This window comes from Trichoderma reesei (assembly GCF_000167675.1).
Source record: "Trichoderma reesei QM6a unplaced genomic scaffold TRIREscaffold_6, whole genome shotgun sequence".
Lineage (NCBI taxonomy): Eukaryota > Fungi > Ascomycota > Sordariomycetes > Hypocreales > Hypocreaceae > Trichoderma > Trichoderma reesei.
This window is the reverse complement of record NW_006711153.1, coordinates 826,365-837,611: the sequence shown is the minus strand read 5'-3', so window position 1 is coordinate 837,611 and position 11,247 is coordinate 826,365. Positions and strand designations below refer to the sequence as shown.

Genomic DNA, 11,247 nt, shown 5'->3' with positions numbered 1-11,247 from the left:
ACTTGTTGACAGGATAGCTGGGATTGGTTAAGCTAGGATAACTTCACAGTATGTATTCAAGGGAACGTTGTCCCGATGTCGTCTTGTTTCTCCCAAGTGGAGTACTTGATCATTGAAGAGGAGAGGTAGATATCTGAAGATGACATGCATGGATGTATTTGATATTCCATGTTTATTTGAAGCAGCAGAGGTATCCAACAGAAACAAGGAGAAATGAACCAAGAGCAAACCCGCTTCTGGCCTCGTCATGCCCATGCTATATTCAAAACAAGTGCCAAAGCCCCGTTTATGAACATGAAAAAAAGAAGGAGAAAGGATTCGTCATGCGCCTGCTTCTACATTAAGCCTCCTGAAAGGAAAGAAAAACAAGGGAGAAAATATCCATCTTCCGATCCTGCTGACACCACCGTCCTGCATGTATCGCAAAATTGCAGGCTTCACTGAAAAGCCATATAAACGAGGGAAGGCTCGTTTCTAGCATTCGAAAAAACAAGAAGATATGCAGAGTTAAAGGGGAAGAAGAAAAGAGAAAGAGACGAAGAGAAGGAATAACAAGGAGAGGGAAAAAACAAACATCAAGGGCCTGGAGTTCCCGTTCTCTTCTGCAGGATGATGACTTGATCGTGGGCTTTGCCATAATGCGCGCTGAAAGGTTCTTTCGTAAAGAAAAGGGGGGGAAATGATGGTGACGATGATGATGATAAGATGGGAGTGAACGAAAGCTTGAGATCCGAGGACCCAAGGTCCCGAGCTCCAAAAGGACAGATATAAAGACTATACACAGAGCAATGGAATAAGAGAAAATGTATCGACCAGGTACCACCAGCAAGCAAGACTCCCTCTTTAATAAAGTGAAACACATGTTAGTGTAGCCTGATGGCTTCAAAGAGACTTAGGCTCAAGCTCGTATCATTCACCCCGACATTGGGGGTAGGCTCGCTAAGCAGCTCCCACCGCCGGAGAACGTACGGAGAGAGCTTCTCTTGAGACGCCGGGCCAATTCCATACATGGCACCCATGCCTCTGGCTGCCGTGCTGTGAGGCATCGTCGTCTTTTCCCTATGGGCAAGCATCAGGGAGTCCATTGGGGACATCTGCGGAACGCTAAGAATGTAATGCAGACGAGCGTCCGATGATGTGTGGAGGTTTGGCATCATGCCCGGAAGAAGAAGAATGGACTTGGCACAGTGAAGGCGTAGGTCATCGGGCAAGCCATCCGCAAGAACCGTGGCGACATCAAACACTTGCTGCCGCAAGCCGCCGCCAACTAAATGGCTTGGCAATGCTTCGAGCGCAAGGAACAGACGGCAGAGAGCCAAGACGGTATGGGCTCGCGCCTCATGATGCGGAGGCATAACCAGTTTGCCTTGGGCAGAAGTGGTCATGACAGACGCGCTCATCGGTTCCAAGGATACGCTATGCAAGAGCACAAACTTCAACAGCATCGGCAGCCAGTGTTTGAAAATGGGCCCGAGCACCCCCGCTGTCTTCCCCTCACGTATCTTCGTCGCAACGACGATCTCGACGAGGTCCGACAGCCTATCGGCCACAACACTGTTCAGCTGAGCTGTGTTCGGCGGCGGCTGGCCTACCACGATAGCCTCAATGACGCCCAGTAGCTTCTCTGCGAGGTATAAATTGTTACTGTTCGCGGATGGGTTCTGGGGGTTGGTGGGCGCTTTGGATGATGACAAGGAGGAGGGCGTCGGCACCAGAGCTAGGAACCGGGAACGGGCCTGGCTTTGCAGATGGCGAGAAATATCTTCGCTCAAGCAGGGGAGCATGGTCGTCCACATAATGTTCTGAGCTTCAATGGCGCGATCCATAGCCTTGGCAAACAGATCAAACTGGGACGGGCTCGGCTGCCGCTGGCCGTCTTCACCCTCGGTTGGCCGAGGCGGCGAGATGGACAGATCCATATTGAGCTTGACCTGGCAGAATGGCATGGTCAACTCGTTCGTGAGGCGCAAGATTTCGTCATAGGCCGCCGTGAAAGGCGAGCCCAGGCGGCCTGCCTGCTGGAAAAGATTGCTGATCATCTCATGGATAAGCCGGAACCCCGACGGGGGGATGTTCTTGGGGCTGAAAGCTTCCGTGACGTCTGCCGTGTGCACCACAACCAAGAGTCGCAAGGCGTCGAGCACACTCTCGCGGTATGTGCCGTCGTCAAGAGGCAGCTTTGCGTCGCCAACTCTAGCCCGAAGGTCGGCATATTCCACGGCGGCGTGGCGTATGAGCGAGAGCAGTCCTTTGTAATGATTGAGCTGTATTGCGCGCTGGTAGATGCCAAATCGGTAAGCCTCTTCTTGGCTGAGGTCGGTGTCGGCAGGCAGTCTCGACAGGATCAGGTGAAGCAGTTCCTGGAGATAGGTTACTGCCCCGGGGGTTGCCACATCTGGAGCAGCTGCCGCCGCTGCTTCGGCATCTCCTAATGGGGGCGCTTGGGTCAAGCTTGCGCGGCCGACCAGGAATGCAATCGGCAGAGCATCAGTGATGATGAGGAGAGGAAACACAGCATCCAATCGTTGGCGGCTCTTGAGTAGCCGAACACGCCCGACCCAGTCAGACATGAGCTTGTCGAAATGCTGCGCGTCGAACAATCGCAGGCGGGTAAGGAGTGACGCGTGAACCCTTCGGTTGTCATCCATCTTGGCCCAGCCTGCTTCCAGTCTCCGTATGATGTAGCCGAAAAGACGATTCATGGTTGGGTAGTCTATACTGTTCCCGCTCGCCAGTAGCTTCTCGATCTGTTCCGAGACCTCGCCATCAGCACCGGAGGGTGGATTGACCATGTTGTCCGAAATGGGGGAGCATGCGTCGGTTGCGTTGTTGCGATCGCTCTGGGTGAGCTCGTGGGCCAGGTACTTGGAGAGTTCCTGGCGGCTGGGCATCCGCCGAGAGAGGAAGCAAAGCGCGGCAAGCAGGGGGCGCGAGACTAGGCCCTGCTCTTGGTTGATGGCCTTGAGCCGCTCGAAGAAGATGGTGAAGAGCCGCTCGGCACCACCTTGGGCGTAGAAGACCTGCAAATGGAGGTTTACAGTGTCGACGCAGGATGCGAGCACCTCAATATTGGTCGTTTTGGAGCAGAGTTTGAGGACGTCGCAAAGGGCATAAAAGTCTTGGGTCGCTTCCAAGATGGTGCGTATGGCTGAGAAGATACGCAGAGATACTGGTTGCACGGACTTGACGAGCCTCAGGACAGTCTCGCGCAGGTGAAGGCCAACGGCAGTCTGCAGAGCTTTTGAGCTGCTGAGGATCCTTGGAAGAAGCTTTCGCAAGGGAATGGGCCTTCTGCCAGCCATGGTGTCTCCCTGCAGGGGCAGGCCCAGGGTGTGGTTAACGCACATCAAGGAGTTGCTGATGTCGTTTGCTTCCTCGGCGGCGGAGTAGTTGGCAGCCCGTCTCAGCAAGTTGGCCCGGTCATCCTTCTGGTCTTCTGTGAGGTAGCGTATGGGGAGGTGAACGAGCAACCGGGTTGTGCAAGGAGCATCGTCGGAGTCTACCTCGGAGGGATGGCTGCAGGCGCCACGGGCCACGAGCCACTGGAAATATTGGGAGACGAGGAACTGTCCTGTTCGGACCAGTTCTGTCACGAGGTGGTAGACCATCTGCTTCCGACCACCATCGCCGGCTGGAATAGTGTCCATGTGCTCGAGAATGGTGGCGGTGACATTGATCCTGAGCGTGCTCCAAACCTTGATCAGGTTGGCCGCGATATATACTCTTGCCAGGCCAGGGCGGTAAAAGGACGTGGCCCAGTCGACGGTCGTCCTGACGATGTCTACCTTGTCGTCCCCAGTAGCCCAGCACTTTTGGGGCAGGTCGCGATCTATCTGGCCAAGCAGCGTCGCGTCCAGCAGCCGCACCAACTGCGGCCGGCCGACCGCGGGCGAAGCAGTGGTGGTGATGGACACTTGACTGTTTCTGGCATTGACATGTTGGTATGCCTCTCGGCCTGCCTTGTCGTCGCGGGGCAAGAATGCTTCCAGAGCATCTTTATACTTTGGCCAAAGGGCGGGGTCGATGAAACTGTCGGGGTTGTTCTTGATGAGCGAGGCCAGTAGGGTCGAAAGCTGGCTCGAAAGTTGTATGAGAATATCCTTGTCAGGGTGGCTGTGGATTGTATGGAGATGGCCAAGGATGGAGTAAACAAGGCGACGTCCATATTTGCGCGAGCGCAAGATGTCGGCCCAACAGATTTGGGCAATGAGAATCCACATGGGAATCTTGGATTGGGGGCTATGCTCTAGGCCGGACGTTATCCAATCGAGGTAATGGTCTCGGTCAAGGAGTTGCTCGGCGTAAAGGTTCGTCGCCAATCGGATTCTACACGAAACGGGTCAGCTCGTGAAGGAGAGGCATGAGAGAGGGGGGGGGGGAGGAGGAGGAAGACGGCGGCGCGATATCTACTTACGCGTAAGTCACCTTGGCCTTCCAGTCTGGCTCGCCAAACGCAGAGGTGATGGATTCTATAAACTGCTCCACAAAGACGGTCCAGTCCCTTATCCACTTGAACTCGCCTGCTATGGCAAAGGCACCACCGGGGGCTCCTTTTCTCTTGAAGGCACGTATCTCGTTGGCACCGACACACTTGGCGAGCCAAACAGCTCTTTCGGTTGGGACGCTCTTGTTGAGACACTGGTCCAACAGAGTGCGACCGCGGATACCATGGGGAATGGTTCTGCTCAGCCGCCTGAGGGAGATGGCAGGATTAGCCAAGTCCTTCATCCAGACTTCCCTCTTGGTATCCGTCAGGGTAACGCGAGGAGGAGGTTTGAAGGTCGATGGGGCAGTGACATGGCCGCGGTGCCTGCGCTGGTTGAGGACGCCCATGAAGATGGTAGAGAGAGCGCTCAGGCCCGACTTCTGCTTGATGGCTGGGGATATAGTCATTCTCGCGGAGCTCGTCTCGTTCTGGTTGCCGCGATCCCAGGTGCCTTTCTGGATCGCTTCGGGGCTCCAGTCGTCCTCGTGATGCTTGCCGTTACCACCGTGCCATGGGAAGAAGTCGGCGTGTCCAGAGAAGAGCCCCCGACTGAAGGGGTCACCACCTGTTGGGTTGGGCCGTTTCTCGGTCGAGGGGTAGCGCGGAGCGCCCTTTGGGACCTCAACGGTCCAAGGCTTCGGACGACCGTCCTTCTTGAGGGTCGGCGCAGCCCGCGAAGGGGCTGCCAGTCGCTTCGAAAGCTCTGAATTCGTTTGTGATGTTGGTGGCCGCCGTCTGGGCATAGGCAAAGGCTGGTTGTCGTTGTCGACGTCGGCCGCTGAAGCTCGAGAGGGCGCCGGGCTGGAGTCGCCTACGTCTGCAGCATCAGCCATAGACGGCACACGCGACGTGGTGTGGCTCTGTGGCGACGAGGCGGCGGAAACGGATGCTGAAGCCGATGCCGAGACGGACGCTGAGGCTGCGTTGCCGACGACCGGGTCGATGTTGGAGAGTTCGAGACGCAGCCGAGAGCCGACTCTTCGCGGCGTGCTGACGGGACGGCCGTGGATTTGGGCTTGGTTCGCGCCATGGCTCTGGGCCTGAACAGGGTCGAAGGAGTCGCTCGAGGCATCGCTGAGGATGGAGTCCTTGCGGATGGGCGAGGAGGGAAACAGCTGCTGCGACAGGGCGCGCTGTTGAGGCGGAGGCCGCTGGACCGACGGCAGCGTCGAGCTGCTAAGAGCTCGCTGCGGCGGTCGCGGGTGGACGCCGATGGGGGTCCTGGAGGTCATCTCTCAGACAGGAGGTGAGGCGCCATCCCGGTATATTGCGAGCTATCAAGAGGTAGGTAAGGTAGCAGGGTATTGTAGATGCTGCGGTTGATGGATGCGGTACGCAGATGTAGTAGGAAAGGTACCGGGCAGACGCAGAAACGGTGCAGTTGGTACAACAAATACTACCACTATATCAGCAAGTAGGTAGGTACCTAAGTGCTGCTTAACGTCGTCGGTCCCAGGCGGCGGCTAAATGTCCAAAACGCTGGCTAGGTTGGGGCTGGCGACGGTGGCCACAGCGAGATGAGATTTCGAGAGTGAAGCTAAAGTAGGTTTGTAGGGAGTCGGATAGAGACGCGAGGATATGGATGAATGGACGTTGAGATCTTATGGACCCGAAAAGAAAGGGAAAAGTATGGTATGTGGTACTGAAAGCGTCAACCGACGTCCGGCAGAAGGAAGTTGTATTTTCCCGCTGCACCCGAGTAGCAGCCCCAGCCTCAAGCGTTGCGTTGCGACAGCGCTACGGCAGCACAAAAGTCGCGGCCCTCGTGCGGGAGGCTTGCGAGAGGAGGCCGCTCGAGGTGCGTATCTCGGGAGGCTGGGCGATGGAGTGCAAAGGGCGAGAAGGCTCTCGTCAGGTGGCCAATGATGGAAGATGGAATGTAGAGGAAAAGAAATGGAGGGAGTCGAGTTGGCAGGACGGCAGAGGCGTCTGGGGGTGGACAATGGCAGCAAGAGCGAACCTGGAAGCTGACGGCGATTTTCTGCTTGGCCGCTGTACGAGCACGGGAAGGGGAGGGGGCAGTGTGGTGAGAAGTATGTACTAATGTAGGTATCTGTACCTGTGCCTGTCGCGCAGGCTGAGGGTGTTCCGTGCCCGCTTACCTCCTACCCTACCTGTAGGTAGGTGCCTTTTAGTGCCTGTGCCTGCAAGCCGGACACTGTGCGTGTGGTGCCGGATTTGGGAGCCGAACAAAGCACCGGGTACATGTATCAAAGATTGAGAGAGAGAGGTGCAGTGCACCAATCTCCCCGGGCTGGCGCTTGCTAGATAGGTATATTCAGGCTATTACATGTCCATACTGGGCTCCAATTACAATACGTGTGGTGTGACGGCCTACAATTCGGAGGACAGCGCCCTGAAGGCATTGCATGTGCTTGGTATTCACATGTACGCGGTACGGGAGGGGATTGATTCCAGGTTGCTTCGATCTCTTGATGCGCTTCTCCGGGACACTCCCCAAAGCAGGTCCGGGTAATGGAGCTGACACCTATCGCGTCCATCTATTGTAGGATGCATTCATGCCTGTCTCCATCAGCTTACCCAGGTGGCAGAGATGCTGCCTCGCAGCCATCAGTGTGCCCTGGGGGCACCTGCAACCATCCGTCGCTCAAATTTCCACGCTGGCAGCGCGATAAGGGTCTGGTACATGTACGAGTATGAAGGTGATGTCGAGTCGGGTGCTATAAATCCCTGCTACCTATTGCGGCTCCAGGCAATCATTCAGGGCCCTGTAGGCGGGATTGCGGCCACTGGCGGGCGCTATCTGCACTAACAGATGGCGCTAGTCCGCGGAGAGCTGCTGGCTCCGTGCCAACATGAAACCCTCCAGGTCCACCACCAATGCCAGTGATGCCTCGCCACTACGACACAATCTGGTACCGGTACTTTCACGCACAGGTCTCTGCAGCTCAGCCTGAAATAACCTCTATTCCAATGGATCCCATGCGCCACATGCCACTACCTAGGTACCCCATGAATACACCCACCAATGTGCCATCTCCAGTCTCCAAGTTGACGACTTTGAGATTCGTGGGTATGCAGAGACAAGCCCAGAGACACATCTATGGATGTCATGGCCCGCGGAGGCGGTATCACAAATGGCACGATTCGTGACCTGACGCCGCCCTTTTCCCGAACTTTGATCATTGCCACATTCAGGCGTGAACAAGGGGGGGGGGGGGGGGGGGGGGGGGGGGGGGGTCCATGGCTACTAGTAATCCATTCAGCCCTCGAAGCCAGCCAGATCGTGGCCAGCGCTCTTCATGATGCCGGACCAACACCGTTGTCGCACTCGTTATGTACCAGGCTATTGAGCCATACTACTACTACCTACCTAGTATCTGTTTGTCCTTTGTATACGCCTCCCGAACTCGGGCCTCCGTCTAGCACGCGGGATGCGGGAACATGGAGCCCTCGCACAGACATAGGAAACATGCATGTTCGTGCAGGTGGAAGGTATGCCCAATCTCCATCCCCGTCTCCATCTACTAATACTGTACAGGTCGGAAAGTGCTGCAAGATGTGGGAGAAGGATTTGGGGGGGGGAGAAGCAGGGAGGCTCCGTCTTCCCTGTTCAACAATTGGATACAGTTACTTGATGTGCCTGCCCGCATGTGCATGTCGCCACGCGAAGAGGACTGACAAACTGACACAAAGAAGTTGAGGGTCCCATATAATGAGACAGTCGCAACTATAGGCACGTACTCCATTATGTCGTACCTAGGTAAGTTGGGTAGGAGACTGCGAGAGGTTTTCCCCAACTGGCGACTCTTGTTGTCTCCATACATGAGGTAGCCTTGGATCACGAGCCCGATTCGGCCCCATCTTCCATCAGTCATCCCCATAAGGTAGCCATCATGCGCGGCGTCCAAGCACCACCAATCCACGGCAAACCCCCGGCCAGTCATGGCTACCAGTGAGTTCGATGGGCATCTGTTGACCATTTGACAGCCTCCAGTTGCGCTCCAGATTCCCCTCTGTGCGGGGCTCGAGGCGGTGAATTAGCCTGACACGTCTCTTTGAACATGAAAATGACTGTAATATCTTTCACTCTATCATGTCGATGGGTACTGAATGTTTGCTGTAATCTCGCGCGGCTCCAAAGGGAGGTCTACATGCCAACCTACCCTTAGTCTCGACGCCACAACGCAGATGAGCAGGGTCTGGTCAAATCATGTTCGACCATCGGATCTAGAGCTGGCGACAGTCCTGCTCTAATATCGGGTGCTGCAGCTTCCCATCATCTCGAGGTCAGAGCTCGATATGTATCAGTCCTGACCAAGCAAATTGGAAAGCAAACAGGTCAGCCACGGAGCTTCGCTGAATGGAGGCATTAGTACTACGTTATCTGCCTTGAAAGTCTTTGCTCCCTCGCGGCCTCTGCCTGGAGCAGTTATTGTATCTCATCATACATGTAGACTGCATGCCAACTGAGACCCCGAGATTGCACTCCGCATGACCTGAGGAAGTGGCCGCCACGCAAACGGCCACTGGCACTACCTATTACTACTCTCCAGCTGTACGGTGTTTGCGCGATAGGTATTCCAATCGCTTCTACCTTGGTATTGCTAGGTACCTAGTAGTAGTAGCGCAGTAATAGTATCACCACTGCTAGATCCTTCTGAGGAAAGGCCCGGCTGTCGCTCGTACCGAACAGCCAGATCTGCCTTTTGTTCCACTTTCTGACGCAGGAGGTCGAGACAATGTCTTGTTCAGTGCACCATGCATAGGTGCTAGGTAAGTTCAATGTTGGTAAGGTCGCAAGGCTAGCGAGGCCGCCCTCTCCTCTGGTTCGTACGAACTTTACAGCAGAGCTGTCTCTCCGTCTCAATGTATAAGCGTCATACAAAGATGAGATAGCCATGTGAGGAGGGAGACAAAGGCGCCATAGTACCCTAAGAGTAGAGGTCGAAGGGAGCACAACATGAACAACAAGTGATATCATCTCAATGCCTGCAGTTACCTACAGAGGTACACCTTGTCATGCGTCTGCTAGTACAGGTACTGTACATCTCTCCGACCCGGCAATCCAAACCAAATTGGCCATGATTCGTCATTTTAATCCTTCAAAAGTAAAGTCAACAAATCGGACAGATTTAATGGGGTGGGACGAGCCCGGCCGAATGCCTGATGCCACCATCGCAGCTTCAACGGCTGTTTGTCCCTACCACAGGTCACATGCCGACGTCTAACACAGAGATGTCCTCTTCGGCATGAAGAATTGGGCAGGCATCATCACATCATTCTTCATCATCCCGTCTCCTCTCTTGGGTGCCCAGCCAGTTGTACTCGATGCATGCCCGTTAAAATGCATGTACAAGCACGCTTTCCCATAGAGCACCTATCCATGGGGACGAGAGACGTATGTAGATGATGTCGTAGAGCTGCTGCAAGGCCACGTCAACCCTCGGCCTATGCTACCCTGGAGTTGGAGCGCCCCCCCTCCCCTTGAGGGGCAACAATAGGAGTATCAACAGCAAGCAATTACAGCCCAACGCCGACAGGCATGCTGGTGGTGGGGCGAGATCGGAAAGAAGATGGAACGGTAGAGAACGTGCTATTGCTGGTGCTATTTGGTACAGACAGATACAGGTTATGTGCGGCTGCGAGCATGGTAGTACAGACATTGGTTGTACAAGACGAGCCTCAGAATCCTAGGCAGGTCCTTCTTAGAGCTCACCAACACCGGCCTCGTTGATGCTCCACTCGCTCCAGCCCTTCTTCTCACCAGGCAGCTGAATGCCCTGCCACTGCTCCTTGGTGACGTTCCTCCACTCGTCGACGGGAATCCATCCAATGTACGCACGATCACCGAACCCGCCGATCCAGTATACCTGGGTAACCACCAGCCGTGCCCATTCGCTGGCATGGATGGGGTTGCCAGGCAGCCAGTACTTGGCGTCTGGGTGCTTGGAGGTGTAACACGAAGCAAGCCGGACGGCCTCCTTGATGCTCGGCTTGATCGGTTCCAGATAGCCGATGAGCGAGAACCTGGGCAGGTTGGCCGCAGAGTAGGGTGCCGTGTCCGGGGGCGAGGAAAAGGATGAACCGCCCGGCCCGTCCAGCTCCGAGGCCTCGCCGTCCTCCTTGTTACCCAAGAACGGCACGAATGCGGATAGACGAGACAGGAACGAGATGCGCTTGGCCGGCGGATACGGCGGAGTCCACGCCACCGACAGAGAAAGGTTGGAGCCTGCGCGGGCGTTCTTGAAGCTGGTGGCAATCTTGATGGCCAGCAGCGTTGGGTTCCCGTCATCCTCGCAGTCACTGATGTATTCAAGCAGAGCAATTGGCAAGCCGTCGAGGCCCTCCGGCCGTCGCTCCGCGGCATCCGCCTCGCCTGAGGAGGGCGACTTGGGAAACACCGTCGACAGGGTGCCAAGCTTGCTGAGGGCCAATACGCGCCTGCCCATAACGGCCGATTCGAAGCTGGTTGGGATGCGTTCCGCGCCGACGTCGCCCGTGTCACCGAAGAGCGGAGCGGTGAGCTCGAGGGCGGCGGCATAGCCCGATAGGCCTCCAATCAGGCTGAGGAGCTTCATGATCAGCGATGTTTTGGATGCCAACAAGAAGGAACGGCGATTTTCTGAGACAGCACAGTCGGTCAGCAGCTGGAACTGGTAGCAGCAGGCAATGAGAATTCTATATGGCAGGCCACAGTCACAGTGACAAATACAGAGAGTCAAAGGGTGGATGAAGGCACCGGCGTACGACTTTGGGCCACGGACAGCCTGTGGCTCAGTGCAATCGAAAACCGTGGA

The 11,247-nt window shown here is 55.7% G+C and overlaps 2 protein-coding genes across 2 annotated transcripts; both read right to left on the bottom strand.

The window, feature by feature from the left end:
- Positions 1–863: 863 nt before the first annotated feature.
- On the bottom strand, positions 864–5,718 carry TRIREDRAFT_106037 (uncharacterized protein; the record flags this gene model as incomplete). The annotated part of the gene is made up of 3 exons (XM_006964102.1): positions 864–2,360; positions 2,466–4,326; positions 4,415–5,718. 3 exons carry the CDS (start codon positions 5,716–5,718, stop codon positions 864–866), a joined length of 4,662 nt encoding a protein of 1,553 aa, XP_006964164.1.
- Positions 5,719–10,155: 4,437 nt separating this feature from the next.
- TRIREDRAFT_76820 (uncharacterized protein) lies at positions 10,156–11,210 on the bottom strand (the record flags this gene model as incomplete). The annotated part of the gene is made up of 2 exons (XM_006964101.1): positions 11,198–11,210; positions 10,156–11,072 (listed from the first exon to the last, which is right to left on the bottom strand). Exon 2 carries the CDS (start codon positions 11,026–11,028, stop codon positions 10,156–10,158), a length of 873 nt encoding a protein of 290 aa, XP_006964163.1. The 5' UTR covers positions 11,029–11,072; positions 11,198–11,210.
- Positions 11,211–11,247: the final 37 nt, after the last annotated feature.